This window comes from Phytophthora cinnamomi (assembly GCF_018691715.1).
Source record: "Phytophthora cinnamomi strain GKB4 chromosome Unknown Contig3, whole genome shotgun sequence".
Taxonomy (NCBI): Eukaryota; Oomycota; class Peronosporomycetes; order Peronosporales; family Peronosporaceae; genus Phytophthora; species Phytophthora cinnamomi.
This window is the reverse complement of record NW_027150936.1, coordinates 49,530-67,543: the sequence shown is the minus strand read 5'-3', so window position 1 is coordinate 67,543 and position 18,014 is coordinate 49,530. Positions and strand designations below refer to the sequence as shown.

General features: G+C 55.1%; 4 protein-coding genes across 4 annotated transcripts; 3 read left to right on the top strand and 1 right to left on the bottom strand.

Moving 5' to 3' along the window:
- Positions 1-632: 632 nt before the first annotated feature.
- IUM83_09063 (uncharacterized protein) lies at positions 633-1,247 on the top strand (the record flags this gene model as incomplete). Its single annotated transcript, XM_067933479.1, has 1 exon — positions 633-1,247. The coding sequence occupies one exon, from the start codon at positions 633-635 to the stop codon at positions 1,245-1,247; it is 615 nt and encodes a 204-aa protein (XP_067799823.1).
- A 2,255-nt stretch (positions 1,248-3,502) lies between these two features.
- Positions 3,503-6,460, bottom strand: IUM83_09062 (uncharacterized protein; the record flags this gene model as incomplete). Its single annotated transcript, XM_067933478.1, has 4 exons — positions 3,503-4,591; positions 4,681-5,268; positions 5,695-5,829; positions 5,999-6,460. 4 exons carry the CDS (start codon positions 6,458-6,460, stop codon positions 3,503-3,505), a joined length of 2,274 nt encoding a protein of 757 aa, XP_067799939.1.
- Positions 6,461-7,373: 913 nt separating this feature from the next.
- Positions 7,374-8,174, top strand: IUM83_09061 (proline-rich protein; the record flags this gene model as incomplete). The annotated part of the gene is made up of 1 exon (XM_067933477.1): positions 7,374-8,174. The coding sequence occupies one exon, from the start codon at positions 7,374-7,376 to the stop codon at positions 8,172-8,174; it is 801 nt and encodes a 266-aa protein (XP_067799824.1).
- A 999-nt stretch (positions 8,175-9,173) lies between these two features.
- IUM83_09060 (proline-rich protein) lies at positions 9,174-9,998 on the top strand (the record flags this gene model as incomplete). The annotated part of the gene is made up of 1 exon (XM_067933476.1): positions 9,174-9,998. One exon carries the CDS (start codon positions 9,174-9,176, stop codon positions 9,996-9,998), a length of 825 nt encoding a protein of 274 aa, XP_067799825.1.
- Between the last annotated feature and the right edge of the window lie 8,016 nt (positions 9,999-18,014).

Genomic DNA, 18,014 nt, shown 5'->3' with positions numbered 1-18,014 from the left:
CAGATGGCCCGACACCATCGGGTCACGGATTATCACCTCTTGCACTGCCAGTATCCGATACGGTACCATTTCTTTGGTATCTTACAGCGAGGACGAGAACAAACGGGTGGTCGGTCGAAGCTGTCTGCTTCGTTCGTTTAAACCTTATCAGGTCACCCACCCACCCCATTTGTACCAATCGTGTACTTGTTCACTCCTTCACATGGCAAGAAAAGTCAGCGGATACGTGTTTCCGCCCCAGGACCCCAAGACGAGCATCAGAAATGAAATAGGTTTTCGCTTCGGTTGGCACGAGTACCGCGCCTATGATGACAGCCTGCACAGGTGCATGCGACCAGAGCACTTACTCACACGAGTTGGAACATTCCGAAAAGCACCAAGTACCTAGCAACTCACCCACCAAGCGAGCTCAACGGCCTGCGAGCCTCCAAGAGCACCCGAGCACCATGAAGCTCCTGCATCACCTCCTCGCCAGCGCAGTGTGCGTGGCAGTGCTCGTCACAACCACGACCACATCATCAGTGTCGGCCCAAGCAGTCGACGGAACGTACTCGGCTCCGACGCCTGCTAAGGACGTGTCGACACTGCTCCGCGGGACCGCCGATGATATTGAGGACGAAAGTGCGACTCCGTTGGCTCTTGAGACCGACGGCGATGACGATGACGACAACGACAGCAGTGAGGTGTCCATCGATATCAAGGACGCCTTGGACACGAAGTTGAAGCAAGCAGCTGAGCCGGATGCGGCAGTCGACGCCCGCCGGCTGAGTGCAGCAGCAGCAGCAGCGGCGACCCCGAAGCCTACGACTGCAACGCCTACGGTAGCCCCCAAGACGACAAGCCCGTACGGCACGCCGGCGCCGTCCAAGGCCGCGAATACAATGGCGGCTTCGACGAACTCGACGGCACCTCCCAGGCCTGCGAATGCAACAGCAGTGCCGACGAACTCGACCGCGCCGCCCAAGACCGCAAATGCGACCGCAGTGCCGACGAACTCGACGACATCTCCGAAGCCCGCGAATGCAACTGCACTACCAACGAATTCGACGGCACCGCCTAAACCCACGAACGAGACAGCGCTGCCCTCAACGTCCAAGCCCACGAACGCCACGCCAATCCCGGCGAATTCGACTGCACCTGCCAAGCCCGCCAACGCGACGGTGACTCCGAAGCCGTCGCCCACGCCGACAGCAACCTCGAAGGCGACACCTACGGCGACACCTACGGCGACTCCGAAGGCGAAGTAGAGACTGGTTGGCGGCTGGAGTGGGCGACCAAGCTGTTCTGAATCACGTCCCGTGTGAGAAAAAGTCAGCATCAGCAGCCCCGTTGTGACTCGATGTCGTGCCGTGCCGTGCAGTGTGTTGTCTCGATGTACGAGACAGTGTATCTAAAGTAAGTAACTATTGGAATGAAGATGTGAAAGTGAGTCTACTGCACCATGGTCGAAGAAGTTCCTTGTTTGCATTTCCTGCGCCGCGAACACGATGATATGATACGACCCCATGAAGAAGCGAGTCGAAAGGGGAAACGAATGAGCACACGATTGTCCCTATCTGGCGCGATCGAGTTTATGAACGACTTGTATGGCAATGTAAACTGTGCTCTGCATGCTCGTGTGTAGTGTCTTTACAGCCTGAACTAGAGCTTGAGTCGGCGACAGCCTTGCTTGTTAGTCGACTTGAGCTCTGGAATGCAAATTCAGATGTGATTTAAAAGTTAGCTATCTCCTGCAGCTACTCGACCATGCTTTACTCCTAGTGCTCCCTAGGTAACCACCGTCTAGTGCCTCTTGCCACCAGGCGGAGGTTTTGCAACTGCAGGATCCGTTGCTCGTTGCAGGAAACGGATGGCCAAATCATTCACACACTACACGGCCCACCAATGCAGGCTATCCGTAGTTGCGTTGTCGAGTCTTGTTGCCTCGAGCAGTGCCTGATCCACATTTTTGATTGGCCTGCGGTCGACTCAGTGCTGTCAATGGCGTTGTTGAAGACTTGGGTTTGGTGTTGTTGTTCGGCGTTAGCGTTGCCATGTACGCAGTGAGGTCGTCATCGGCGACCTCATCAATGTAGTACTGCAGTTTGATGCTGACGTCCTCGTGTAGTTGCTTTATAGGCTCCCATGAGTTCTCAATGTCTTCGAGTCCTTCCCAGGCCACAAGGACTTCATAGCCATGATCCAAGCTGGGACGATGCTCGACAAGATTTCGCACTGTCAGGTATACATCTTGATTGGTGATGTGCTCTATCACTTCTTCCGTGACGTCAAAAGAGCGATCTGCATACATCTTGAGACGAGAGCCATGCACTTCTCTTGTGGCACCAGTCAGAAGGTGCTCTACAGTGAAGGAGTTGGGTTTGGTGCCTACGACACGGTAGGGTCCAACCCACTTCACAGATAGCTTGTTGGTCTTCAGACGTGACTCAATTCGCGACCACAGCACGAAATCGCCGATGTGAAAGTTGACAGGCGTAGCGCTGCGTTGGTTGCGCTTGTTTCGACGGGTTTGTGCGCTCTTGGCTTGTTCCAACTTTTGGTGCATGCGGTGTAAATGTTGACGGAGCGCGTCCACCTTCACCATGATGCTGGCTGGTATGTCCTCAATGCTCACCACTTGTGTGTTGCCCTTGGCTGTCTGCACGACTATGCTTTGTAGTGGAGATGGGCACGCCAGACCCGTGAATATTTCAATGGGCGACAAGTTGGCAAGTGATGGCACAGCAGTCTGATTGAGATTTGCTTGAACTAGGGGGAGAAGATCGACCCACTGTTCTTGTCGGAGCCGAAACTCTAGTATCATGACACGGAATACTTGCAAGATGTCCCTGTTGATCCGCTCGACGCTGCCATTGATCCATGGGCAGTATGCTACAGTGAAACTTTGGCGACTCTGCATGCGGTGAGCAAGCTCGGCTATCAGCTCGTTTTTGAAGTGGGTTGCCGTATCACTGATCAGTACTTGTGGTGGTCCAAAGCGCATGTTCCATTCCAGGATAGCATGGGCTGCTGTTGCTGCATCGGCCTGCTTGCACGCCACTAGTTCGCAGAAGTGAGAGTAGTCGTCCTTCAGCACCAAGATGTAGTCGTTAGTGTAGTCGTAGTTTCCAATTTAGAGAAAATCCATGTGTAGTCCTTCATTGCGCTCCTTGGATCGAAACAGCTCGCCATACGGTCTAGGGACAATGTTGCCCCCCTTGACATGGCGACACAATAGACAGTCAGCGCAGAATGCTCTTGCCTTGATGTGCACATTGGGGATGTCAAAGAATCGCTCAAGTTGTTGCACCATCGCGTTGACTCCACGATGTCCCTGAGCTCCACAGTGGGCTACAATCATGAGGCGTAGAAGCAGGTCATCAGCTTTCTCTGGAATCTACGGCCTCGAACAAGAGTCGACGTACACATCTTGGTCGTCAAGCTGATGTGATATGGGCGCTACTTTGCCCCTCTGAGCTGCTTGTATGTCCGCGATACTGGGCCATTCCATGTCTACTAGAGGTCATAGCTGGTGCGACATTGTAGTATTCCATCGCTTCATCGAGCTAGTGTGAGTTTCAGCCGATTTCTCTCCTGCCCACCTGGAGAACATGTCAGACCAGACATTGTCCTCGCCAGCAATGTGCTCGATTTCATAGTTGTACTCATTGAGCTTCAAACTCCAGCGAAGCAGTTTGCCACGAATGTGCTTCTTGATTTCAGAGCCCGGTGCAAATATGTAGATGAGATTTCTATGATCTGTGAACATCTTGAAGCCCTTGTCTCTGATCAGTAGGTAGTCCAGCTCGGAGCATGCCCGCACAATCGGGCAGCCCTCCTTTTCAATGACGCTCCAGTTCCGGGAGGCGCCATGGAAGGTCCCGCTCATGCAGTGCAAGAGGTCATGGTGCTGGTCTCTGACCGGTGTGCGGTTATCCCAGTCCTTCACTTGCGTCAAGATGATGCTCCAGCCCTCGTTACTCGCATCACTGTACATGCAGATGGTGCCTGCTGGGTCTGGTAGCACAAGGGTGGCAGCATTTTGTAACAGGTTATTCACGTGTTGAAAGCTTTCAATTTCATCTGGGGTCAGCTCTATAGAGATGTTGCCAGCTACACGTTTGGTTCGACGGGTGCCAGCCAGCTCCTTGTCCAGTCGTTCTTGCAGGGGCTTGCACATCCGGGCAAAATCAACCAAACTGCTGCGCATCCAACCGGCAGCACACAAGAATTGTTGCAGTGCTCCAGCAGTGGTGGGCACGGGCATGTCAATCAGTGCTTGAATCTTGCTCGAGTCGTACGACACACCATCCTTGGTCAGCACACGGCCACACCACTTCGCGGTTCTGGTGTACAAACAAGTCTTGTCCATTCCTAGGAACAGGCCATACTTCTCCAACTGCGAGTAAATCAAATCAATAGTCTCGAGAAATTCATCAATCGTTCGTGCGTATATGAGTAGGTCGTCCACCCAAACAAGTACGTGCTCGAACAGAAGATTTTTCTCACGCATCACCTTCTCAATAGACTGCTGAAAATGCAGGGAGGAGTCGACAGATCCTTGCTGCAGGCGAGTTGGCGTGATGACTTCACCATCAGCAGCCATGTATGACTGGCATTCTTGACTCTCAGCAGCAAGGGCCATCTGAAAAAAAACCTCTTGATGAAATCCGCTGTTTGCTTGTGCTCCTTGCCCCTTACATCCTCCAGATGAGTCTCATTGTTAGTCATGCCACCTGCGAGTGGCTGCGTGAGAGCGTTAACCGGTCTGAAGTCAATCGTCTGTCTCCACTCGTTTTCCTTGCCGGGCTTGCGCACAGGCAGTGCCGGGCATGCCCAACGACTCTCAGGGTTTTTGTAGGCCCAGCCGATGGCAATTAGCTTTTCGTTGAACTGACGCAGGAAATCTCGTTGCGCAGGGGCATATTTCCTGGGCTTGCAGCGATAGGGCTCCGCTTCATCCTTAAGTCGAATCGTGAACGGTGTAAGTCGAGCTGGGGGGTCATCGCTAATTTGTAGACGCCAAATGTCCCTTTTTGATGCAATTACATACAGCTCTTCACTCCTTTCAGCCGGAAACCCATTGTTCACTGCCTCTGTAACCATCTCACGAAGACGCACTTTGATGGCATCAGCATCAGGTCCAGCAATAGGCTTGTAGTCCCGCTCATCATCGAACGGATCAATATCAGCAACTCCCCGGGTGACCTGTCCTGCCAGAAGTTCGTCGACGTCGATGCCGAGAGCCTTCAACGTCCTCTTGCCCAGTAGGAATTCTTCTTCAGGGGTCTCGGTGATAATGCAGGTCAGCCCACGCAAATTCACGCGTCCAGCAACAGTTGACTCCACAGTAGGGTCCAGGATTTGTAACTCTTGGACGATGTTTCGCGGAATGATGTTGTAGGTCGTGCCGTTGTCCAAACATTAATGCATTACAACCAGATCGTTGAAAATGATCTCTCGATCACCGATACATTCACTCGTTGCTAGGCGCTTCACCGTCGTTTTTTCAGGACCACCCTTCTTCTTCTCCAAGTATGCCCTCAATGCTTCCCTCTTCTACGTTTCATCGGCAGTCGGGCAGTCCTCCAGTCAGTGATCACCACGTCGGCAGTGCAGGCAACCATTCGGCGGTGGACCTTCGCGCTTCCTGTGCGCTGGCCTCTGTGCTGGTCTTCGATCGTCATGGTGGCCCTGCTTTTTGTCATTGATGACCTGCTTCTTGTCATAGTTGAACTGTTTCTTGTCATGACCAAGCTGCTTCTTGTGTCTGTTGTCCTTGTTGCCACTGTCCCGCTTGTCCATGCGCTGGTACAAGTCGAAGGCCTGCTGGTTCTTGATGGCCTCATGCTTCACGACATCAAAAAGGCGGTGCAAGTCTGCCTTGAGAGCAGGATCATATTCGATGGCCCGCTTGACTTGATGTTTGAGTGTGCCGGGTCTCAGATTCTCCACTATGATCTTGCACTTCAACTTCGTATTGCTTTTTAGGATTTACCCAGACCGTGCACCTCATTACCTCCTCCATACAGTCGAAGCAGTCCAGGATGCGTGCTTTCACGTCCTTCTGCCCCAGGTCCAGCTTCAAGTGTTGTGCCATGATCCCCATCACGTCCGGCGTAGCATCATTCATCACGCTGCCAAGGATGTGATCAATTGCTGCAGTCAGCATCTCCTCGGTGATGTTCTCAACAGGAATTCGTAACTCGAACTCCGAGAACGACTTCAACAACCTCTTGTTTATGCTCTTCAGCACGGGCCTTCGCACGGCGGTGATAACCTCTCCCGTTTCCGCACAGCGATTTTCCACTGCATCTTCATACAGGACCCGCTCGTGCTTCCACTTCACCAAGGCTTCATGCGCGAAGCTTGTGCTGAGCGGTGGTTCTTGCAGCGTAACCCCCTTGGGCCTCACACTGTTGCTTCCCGCGTCGCCGTCCGTGTTGGCACGGCTACGCTTTGGCGGACTTGGCTCCGCCATGCTGCTTGAACACAGCTAAAGTATACTTTGTAGTGTCTTGACAGCCTGAACTAGAGCTTGAGTCGGCGACAGCCTTGCTTGTTAGTCGACTTGAGCTCTGGAATGCAATTCAGATGTGATTTAAAAGTTAGCCTCTCCTGCAGCTACTCGACCATGCTTTACTCCTAGTGCTCCCTAGGTAACCACCGTCTAGTGCCTCTTGCCACCAGGCGGAGGTTTTACAACTGCAGAATACGTTGCTCGTTGCAGGAAGCGGATGGCCAAATGATTCACACACTACATCGTGCTAGTGCTCCACCATGCCAGCAGAGTTGCAGTGGCGAAATTATCCGCGGCAAATTTATCCACTAGTACTCGGTGTGAAATCCAATACATGCACGATGCAGTCTCGATCCAGCTTGTAGCTATCTTCTGCATATTCAGTCTACTTCTCATTGTTTTGTATCTGAGCCACCCAGATGGCCCGACACCATCGGGTCACGGATTATCACCTCTTGCACTGCCAGTATCCGATACGGTACCATTTCTTTGGTATCTTACAGCGAGGACGAGAACAAACGGGTGGTCGGTCGAAGCTGTCTGCTTCGTTCGTTTAAACCTTATCAGGTCACCCACCCACCCACCCACCCACCCCATTTGTACCAATCGTGTACTTGTTCACTCCTTCACATGGCAAGAAAAGTCAGCGGATACGTGTTTCCGCCCCAGGACCCCAAGACGAGCATCAGAAATGAAATAGGTTTTCGCTTCGGTTGGCACGAGTACCGCGCCTATGATGACAGCCTGCACAGGTGCATGCGACCAGAGCACTTACTCACACGAGTTGGAACATTCCGAAAAGCACCAAGTACCTAGCAACTCACCCACCAAGCGAGCTCAACGGCCTGCGAGCCTCCAAGAGCACCCGAGCACCATGAAGCTCCTGCATCACCTCCTCGCCAGCGCAGTGTGCGTGGCAGTGCTCGTCACAACCACGACCACATCATCAGTGTCGGCCCAAGCAGTCGACGGAACGTACTCGGCTCCGACGCCTGCTAAGGGCGTGTCGACACTGCTCCGCGGGACCGCCGATGATATTGAGGACGAAAGTGCGACTCCGTTGGCTCTTGAGACCGACGGCGATGACGATGACGACAACGACAGCAGTGAGGTGTCCATCGATGTCAAGGACGCCTTGGACACGAAGTTGAAGCAAGCAGCTGAGCCGGATGCGGCAGTCGACGCCCGCCGGCTGAGTGCAGCAGCAGCAGCAGCGGCGACCCCGAAGCCTACGACTGCAACGCCTACGGTAGCCCCCAAGACGACAAGCCCGTACGGCACGCCGGCGCCGTCCAAGGCCGCGAATACAATGGCGGCTTCGACGAACTCGACGGCACCTCCCAGGCCTGCGAATGCAACAGCAGTGCCGACGAACTCGACCGCGCCGCCCAAGACCGCAAATGCGACCGCAGTGCCGACGAACTCGACGACATCTCCGAAGCCCGCGAATGCAACTGCACTACCAACGAATTCGACGGCACCGCCTAAACCCACGAACGAGACAGCGCTGCCCTCAACGTCCAAGCCCACGAACGCCACGCCAATCCCGGCGAATTCGACTGCACCTGCCAAGCCCGCCAACGCGACGGTGACTCCGAAGCCGTCGCCCACGCCGACAGCAACCTCGAAGGCGACACCTACGGCGACACCTACGGCGACTCCGAAGGCGAAGTAGAGACTGGTTGGCGGCTGGAGTGGGCGACCAAGCTGTTCTGAATCACGTCCCGTGTGAGAAAAAGTCAGCATCAGCAGCCCCGTTGTGACTCGATGTCGTGCCGTGCCGTGCAGTGTGTTGTCTCGATGTACGAGACAGTGTATCTAAAGTAAGTAACTATTGGAATGAAGATGTGAAAGTGAGTCTACTGCACCATGGTCGAAGAAGTTCCTTGTTTGCATTTCCTGCGCCGCGAACACGATGATATGATACGACCCCATGAAGAAGCGAGTCGAAAGGGGAAACGAATGAGCACACGATTGTCCCTATCTGGCGCGATCGAGTTTATGAACGACTTGTATGGCAATGTAAACTGTGCTCTGCATGCTCGTGCTAGTGCTCCACCATGCCAGCAGAGTTGCAGTGGCGAAATTATCCGCGGCAAATTTATCCACTAGTACTCGGTGTGAAATCCAATACATGCACGATGCAGTCTCGATCCAGCTTGCAGCTATCTTCTGCATATTCAGTCTACTTCTCATTGTTTTGTATCTGAGCCACACAGATGGCCCGACACCATCGGGTCACGGATTATTACCTCTTGCACTGCCAGTATCCGATACGGTACCATTTCTTTGGTATCTTACAGCGAGGACGAGAACAAACGGGTGGTCGGTCGAAGCTGTCTGCTTCGTTCGTTTAAACCTTATCAGGTCACCCACCCACCCACCCACCCACCCCATTTGTACCAATCGTGTACTTGTTCACTCCTTCACATGGCAAGAAAAGTCAGCGGATACGTGTTTCCGCCCCAGGACCCCAAGACGAGCATCAGAAATGAAATAGGTTTTCGCTTCGGTTGGCACGAGTACCGCGCCTATGATGACAGCCTGCACAGGTGCATGCGACCAGAGCACTTACTCACACGAGTTGGAACATTCCGAAAAGCACCAAGTACCTAGCAACTCACCCACCAAGCGAGCTCAACGGCCTGCGAGCCTCCAAGAGCACCCGAGCACCATGAAGCTCCTGCATCACCTCCTCGCCAGCGCAGTGTGCGTGGCAGTGCTCGTCACAACCACGACCACATCATCAGTGTCGGCCCAAGCAGTCGACGGAACGTACTCGGCTCCGACGCCTGCTAAGGACGTGTCGACACTGCTCCGCGGGACCGCCGATGATATTGAGGACGAAAGTGCGACTCCGTTGGCTCTTGAGACCGACGGCGATGACGATGACGACAACGACAGCAGTGAGGTGTCCATCGATGTCAAGGACGCCTTGGACACGAAGTTGAAGCAAGCAGCTGAGCCGGATGCGGCAGTCGACGCCCGCCGGCTGAGTGCAGCAGCAGCAGCAGCGGCGACCCCGAAGCCTACGACTGCAACGCCTACGGTAGCCCCCAAGACGACAAACCCGTACGGCACGCCGGCGCCGTCCAAGGCCGCGAATACAATGGCGGCTTCGACGAACTCGACGGCACCTCCCAGGCCTGCGAATGCAACAGCAGTGCCGACGAACTCGACCGCGCCGCCCAAGACCGCAAATGCGACCGCAGTGCCGACGAACTCGACGACATCTCCGAAGCCCGCGAATGCAACTGCACTACCAACGAATTCGACGGCACCGCCTAAACCCACGAACGAGACAGCGCTGCCCTCAACGTCCAAGCCCACGAACGCCACGCCAATCCCGGCGAATTCGACTGCACCTGCCAAGCCCGCCAACGCGACGGTGACTCCGAAGCCGTCGCCCACGCCGACAGCAACCTCGAAGGCGACACCTACGGCGACACCTACGGCGACACCTACGGCGACACCTACGGCGACTCCGAAGGCGAAGTAGAGACTGGTTGGCGGCTGGAGTGGGCGACCGTTGTTCTGAATCACGTCCCGTGTGAGAAAAAGTCAGCATCAGCAGCCCCGTTGTGACTCGATGTCGTGCCGTGCAGTGCAGTGTGTTGTCTCGATGTACGAGACAGTGTATCTAAAGTAAGTAACTATTGGAATGAAGATGTGAAAGTGAGTCTACTGCACCATGGTCGAAGAAGTTCCTTGTTTGCATTTCCTGCGCCGCGAACATGATGATATGATACGACCCCATGAAGAAGCGAGTCGAAAGGGGAAACGAATGAGCACACGATTGTCCCTATCTGCCGCGATCGAGTTTATGAACGACTTGTATGGCAATGTAAACTGTGCTCTGCATGCTCGTGCTAGTGCTCCACCATGCCAGCAGAGTTGCAGTGGCGAAATTATCCGCGGCAAATTTATCCACTAGTACTCGGTGTGAAATCCAATACATGCACGATGCAGTCTCGATCCAGCTTGCAGCTATCTTTGCATATTCAGTCTACTTCTCATTGTTTTGTATCTGAGCCACCCAGATGGCCCGACACCATCGGGTCACGGATTATCACCTCTTGCACTGCCAGTATCCGATACGGTACCATTTCTTTGGTATCTTACAGCGAGGACGAGAACAAACGGGTGGTCGGTCGAAGCTGTCTGCTTCGTTCGTTTAAACCTTATCAGGTCACCCACCCACCCACCCACCCACCCCATTTGTACCAATCGTGAACTTGTTCACTCCTTCACATGGCAAGAAAAGTCAGCGGATACGTTTTTCCGCCCCAGGACCCCAAGACGAGCATCAGAAATGAAATAGGTTTTCGCTTCGGTTGGCACGAGTACCGCGCCTATGATGACAGCCTGCACAGGTGCATGCGACCAGAGCACTTACTCACACGAGTTGGAACATTCCGAAAAGCACCAAGTACCTAGCAACTCACCCACCAAGCGAGCTCAACGGCCTGCGAGCCTCCAAGAGCACCCGAGCACCATGAAGCTCCTGCATCACCTCCTCGCCAGCGCAGTGTGCGTGGCAGTGCTCGTCACAACCACGACCACATTATCAGTGTCGGCCCAAGCAGTCGACGGAACGTACTCGGCTCCGACGCCTGCTAAGGGCGTGTCGACACTGCTCCGCGGGACCGCCGATGATATTGAGGACGAAAGTGCGACTCCGTTGGCTCATGAGACCGACGGCGATGACGATGACGACAACGACAGCAGTGAGGTGTCCATCGATGTCAAGGACGCCTTGGACACGAAGTTGAAGCAAGCGGCTGAGCCGGATGCGGCAGTCGACGCCCGCCGGCTGAGTGCAGCAGCAGCCGCAGCAGCGGCGACCCCGAAGCCTACGACTGCAACGCCTACGGTAGCCCCCAAGACGACAAACCCGTACGGCACGCCGGCGCCGTCCAAGGCCGCGAATACAATGGCGGCTTCGACGAACTCGACCGCGCCTCCCAGGCCTGCGAATGCAACAGCAGTGCCGACGAACTCGACCGCGCCGCCCAAGACCGCAAATGCGACCGCAGTGCCGACGAACTCGACGACATCTCCGAAGCCCGCGAATGCAACTGCACTACCAACGAATTCGACGGCACCGCCTAAACCCACGAACGAGACAGCGCTGCCCTCAACGTCCAAGCCCACGAACGCCACGCCAATCCCGGCGAATTCGACTGCACCTGCCAAGCCCGCCAACGCGACGGTGACTCCGAAGCCGTCGCCCACGCCGACAGCAACCTCGAAGGCGACACCTACGGCGACACCTACGGCGACACCTACGGCGACACCTACGGCGACTCCGAAGGCGAAGTAGAGACTGGTTGGCGGCTGGAGTGGGCGACCAAGCTGTTCTGAATCACGTCCCGTGTGAGAAAAAGTCAGCATCAGCAGCCCCGTTGTGACTCGATGTCGTGCCGTGCAGTGCAGTGTGTTGTCTCGATGTACGAGACAGTGTATCTAAAGTAAGTAACTATTGGAATGAAGATGTGAAAGTGAGTCTACTGCACCATGGTCGAAGAAGTTCCTTGTTTGCATTTCCTGCGCCGCGAACATGATGATATGATACGACCCCATGAAGAAGCGAGTCGAAAGGGGAAACGAATGAGCACACGATTGTCCCTATCTGGCGCGATCGAGTTTATGAACGACTTGTATGGCAATGTAAACTGTGCTCTGCATGCTCGTGCTAGTGCTCCACCATGCCAGCAGAGTTGCAGTGGCGAAATTATCCGCGGCAAATTTATCCACTAGTACTCGGTGTGAAATCCAATACATGCACGATGCAGTCTCGATCCAGCTTGCAGCTATCTTCTGCATATTCAGTCTACTTCTCATTGTTTTGTATCTGAGCCACCCAGATGGCCCGACACCATCGGGTCACGGATTATCACCTCTTGCACTGCCAGTATCCGATACGGTACCATTTCTTTGGTATCTTACAGCGAGGACGAGAACAAACGGGTGGTCGGTCGAAGCTGTCTGCTTCGTTCGTTTAAACCTTATCAGGTCACCCACCCACCCACCCACCCACCCCATTTGTACCAATCGTGTACTTGTTCACTCCTTCACATGGCAAGAAAAGTCAGCGGATACGTGTTTCCGCCCCAGGACCCCAAGACGAGCATCAGAAATGAAATAGGTTTTCGCTTCGGTTGGCACGAGTACCGCGCCTATGATGACAGCCTGCACAGGTGCATGCGACCAGAGCACTTACTCACACGAGTTGGAACATTCCGAAAAGCACCAAGTACCTAGCAACTCACCCACCAAGCGAGCTCAACGGCCTGCGAGCCTCCAAGAGCACCCGAGCACCATGAAGCTCCTGCATCACCTCCTCGCCAGCGCAGTGTGCGTGGCAGTGCTCGTCACAACCACGACCACATCATCAGTGTCGGCCCAAGCAGTCGACGGAACGTACTCGGCTCCGACGCCTGCTAAGGACGTGTCGACACTGCTCCGCGGGACCGCCGATGATATTGAGGACGAAAGTGCGACTCCGTTGGCTCTTGAGACCGACGGCGATGACGATGACGACAACGACAGCAGTGAGGTGTCCATCGATGTCAAGGACGCCTTGGACACGAAGTTGAAGCAAGCAGCTGAGCCGGATGCGGCAGTCGACGCCCGCCGGCTGAGTGCAGCAGCAGCAGCAGCGGCGACCCCGAAGCCTACGACTGCAACGCCTACGGTAGCCCCCAAGACGACAAGCCCGTACGGCACGCCGGCGCCGTCCAAGGCCGCGAATACAATGGCGGCTTCGACGAACTCGACGGCACCTCCCAGGCCTGCGAATGCAACAGCAGTGCCGACGAACTCGACCGCGCCGCCCAAGACCGCAAATGCGACCGCAGTGCCGACGAACTCGACGACATCTCCGAAGCCCGCGAATGCAACTGCACTACCAACGAATTCGACGGCACCGCCTAAACCCACGAACGAGACAGCGCTGCCCTCAACGTCCAAGCCCACGAACGCCACGCCAATCCCGGCGAATTCGACTGCACCTGCCAAGCCCGCCAACGCGACGGTGACTCCGAAGCCGTCGCCCACGCCGACAGCAACCTCGAAGGCGACACCTACGGCGACACCTACGGCGACTCCGAAGGCGAAGTAGAGACTGGTTGGCGGCTGGAGTGGGCGACCAAGCTGTTCTGAATCACGTCCCGTGTGAGAAAAGTCAGCATCAGCAGCCCCGTTGTGACTCGATGTCGTGCCGTGCCGTGCAGTGTGTTGTCTCGATGTACGAGACAGTGTATCTAAAGTAAGTAACTATTGGAATGAAGATGTGAAAGTGAGTCTACTGCACCATGGTCGAAGAAGTTCCTTGTTTGCATTTCCTGCGCCGCGAACATGATGATATGATACGACCCCATGAAGAAGCGAGTCGAAAGGGGAAACGAATGAGCACACGATTGTCCCTATCTGGCGCGATCGAGTTTATGAACGACTTGTATGGCAATGTAAACTGTGCTCTGCATGCTCGTGCTAGTGCTCCACCATGCCAGCAGAGTTGCAGTGGCGAAATTATCCGCGGCAAATTTATCCACTAGTACTCGGTGTGAAATCCAATACATGCACGATGCAGTCTCGATCCAGCTTGCAGCTATCTTTGCATATTCAGTCTACTTCTCATTGTTTTGTATCTGAGCCACCCAGATGGCCCGACACCATCGGGTCACGGATTATCACCTCTTGCACTGCCAGTATCCGATACGGTACCATTTCTTTGGTATCTTACAGCGAGGACGAGAACAAACGGGTGGTCGGTCGAAGCTGTCTGCTTCGTTCGTTTAAACCTTATCAGGTCACCCACCCACCCACCCCATTTGTACCAATCGTGAACTTGTTCACTCCTTCACATGGCAAGAAAAGTCAGCGGATACGTTTTTCCGCCCCAGGACCCCAAGACGAGCATCAGAAATGAAATAGGTTTTCGCTTCGGTTGGCACGAGTACCGCGCCTATGATGACAGCCTGCACAGGTGCATGCGACCAGAGCACTTACTCACACGAGTTGGAACATTCCGAAAAGCACCAAGTACCTAGCAACTCACCCACCAAGCGAGCTCAACGGCCTGCGAGCCTCCAAGAGCACCCGAGCACCATGAAGCTCCTGCATCACCTCCTCGCCAGCGCAGTGTGCGTGGCAGTGCTCGTCACAACCACGACCACATCATCAGTGTCGGCCCAAGCAGTCGACGGAACGTACTCGGCTCCGACGCCTGCTAAGGACGTGTCGACACTGCTCCGCGGGACCGCCGATGATATTGAGGACGAAAGTGCGACTCCGTTGGCTCTTGAGACCGACGGCGATGACGATGACGACAACGACAGCAGTGAGGTGTCCATCGATGTCAAGGACGCCTTGGACACGAAGTTGAAGCAAGCAGCTGAGCCGGATGCGGCAGTCGACGCCCGCCGGCTGAGTGCAGCAGCAGCAGCAGCGGCGACCCCTACGACTGCAACGCCTACGGTAGCCCCCAAGACGACAAGCCCGTACGGCACGCCGGCGCCGTCCAAGGCCGCGAATACAATGGCGGCTTCGACGAACTCGACGGCACCTCCCAGGCCTGCGAATGCAACAGCAGTGCCGACGAACTCGACCGCGCCGCCCAAGACCGCAAATGCGACCGCAGTGCCGACGAACTCGACGACATCTCCGAAGCCCGCGAATGCAACTGCACTACCAACGAATTCGACGGCACCGCCTAAACCCACGAACGAGACAGCGCTGCCCTCAACGTCCAAGCCCACGAACGCCACGCCAATCCCGGCGAATTCGACTGCACCTGCCAAGCCCGCCAACGCGACGGTGACTCCGAAGCCGTCGCCCACGCCGACAGCAACCTCGAAGGCGACACCTACGGCGACACCTACGGCGACTCCGAAGGCGAAGTAGAGACTGGTTGGCGGCTGGAGTGGGCGACCAAGCTGTTCTGAATCACGTCCCGTGTGAGAAAAAGTCAGCATCAGCAGCCCCGTTGTGACTCGATGTCGTGCCGTGCAGTGCAGTGTGTTGTCTCGATGTACGAGACAGTGTATCTAAAGTAAGTAACTATTGGAATGAAGATGTGAAAGTGAGTCTACTGCACCATGGTCGAAGAAGTTCCTTGTTTGCATTTCCTGCGCCGCGAACACGATGATATGATACGACCCCATGAAGAAGCGAGTCGAAAGGGGAAACGAATGAGCACACGATTGTCCCTATCTGGCGCGATCGAGTTTATGAACGACTTGTATGGCAATGTAAACTGTGCTCTGCATGCTCGTGCTAGTGCTCCACCATGCCAGCAGAGTTGCAGTGGCGAAATTATCCGCGGCAAATTTATCCACTAGTACTCGGTGTGAAATCCAATACATGCACGATGCAGTCTCGATCCAGCTTGCAGCTATCTTCTGCATATTCAGTCTACTTCTCATTGTTTTGTATCTGAGCCACCCAGATGGCCCGACACCATCGGGTCACGGATTATCACCTCTTGCACTGCCAGTATCCGATACGGTACCATTTCTTTGGTATCTTACAGCGAGGACGAGAACAAACGGGTGGTCGGTCGAAGCTGTCTGCTTCGTTCGTTTAAACCTTATCAGGTCACCCACCCACCCACCCACCCCATTTGTACCAATCGTGTACTTGTTCACTCCTTCACATGGCAAGAAAAGTCAGCGGATACGTGTTTCCGCCCCAGGACCCCAAGACGAGCATCAGAAATGAAATAGGTTTTCGCTTCGGTTGGCACGAGTACCGCGCCTATGATGACAGCCTGCACAGGTGCATGCGACCAGAGCACTTACTCACACGAGTTGGAACATTCCGAAAAGCACCAAGTACCTAGCAACTCACCCACCAAGCGAGCTCAACGGCCTGCGAGCCTCCAAGAGCACCCGAGCACCCGAGCACCATGAAGCTCCTGCATCACCTCCTCGCCAGCGCAGTGTGCGTGGCAGTGCTCGTCACAACCACGACCACATCATCAGTGTCGGCCCAAGCAGTCGACGGAACGTACTCGGCTCCGACGCCTGCTAAGGGCGTGTCGACACTGCTCCGCGGGACCGCCGATGATATTGAGGACGAAAGTGCGACTCCGTTGGCTCTTGAGACCGACGGCGATGACGATGACGACAACGACAGCAGTGAGGTGTCCATCGATGTCAAGGACGCCTTGGACACGAAGTTGAAGCAAGCAGCTGAGCCGGATGCGGCAGTCGACGCCCGCCGGCTGAGTGCAGCAGCAGCAGCAGCGGCGACCCCGAAGCCTACGACTGCAACGCCTACGGTAGCCCCAAGACGACAAGCCCGTACGGCACGCCGGCGCCGTCCAAGGCCGCGAATACAATGGCGGCTTCGACGAACTCGACGGCACCTCCCAGGCCTGCGAATGCAACAGCAGTGCCGACGAACTCGACCGCGCCGCCCAAGACCGCAAATGCGACCGCAGTGCCGACGAACTCGACGACATCTCCGAAGCCCGCGAATGCAACTGCACTACCAACGAATTCGACGGCACCGCCTAAACCCACGAACGAGACAGCGCTGCCCTCAACGTCCAAGCCCACGAACGCCACGCCAATCCCGGCGAATTCGACTGCACCTGCCAAGCCCGCCAACGCGACGGTGACTCCGAAGCCGTCGCCCACGCCGACAGCAACCTCGAAGGCGACACCTACGGCGACACCTACGGCGACTCCGAAGGCGAAGTAGAGACTGGTTGGCGGCTGGAGTGGGCGACCAAGCTGTTCTGAATCACGTCCCGTGTGAGAAAAAGTCAGCATCAGCAGCCCCGTTGTGACTCGATGTCGTGCCGTGCAGTGCAGTGTGTTGTCTCGATGTACGAGACAGTGTATCTAAAGTAAGTAACTATTGGAATGAAGATGTGAAAGTGAGTCTACTGCACCATGGTCGAAGAAGTTCCTTGTTTGCATTTCCTGCGCCGCGAACACGATGATATGATACGACCCCATGAAGAAGCGAGTCGAAAGGGGAAACGAATGAGCACACGATTGTCCCTATCTGGCGCGATCGAGTTTATGAACGACTTGTATGGCAATGTAAACTGTGCTCTGCATGCTCGTGCTAGTGCTCCACCATGCCAGCAGAGTTGCAGTGGCGAAATTATCCGCGGCAAATTTATCCACTAGTACTCGGTGTGAAATCCAATACATGCACGATGCAGTCTCGATCCAGCTTGCAGCTATCTTCTGCATATTCAGTCTACTTCTCATTGTTTTGTATCTGAGCCACACAGATGGCCCGACACCATCGGGTCACGGATTATTACCTCTTGCACTGCCAGTATCCGATACGGTACCATTTCTTTGGTATCTTACAGCGAGGACGAGAACAAACGGGTGGTCGGTCGAAGCTGTCTGCTTCGTTCGTTTAAACCTTATCAGGTCACCCACCCACCCACCCACCCCATTTGTACCAATCGTGTACTTGTTCACTCCTTCACATGGCAAGAAAAGTCAGCGGATACGTGTTTCCGCCCCAGGACCCCAAGACGAGC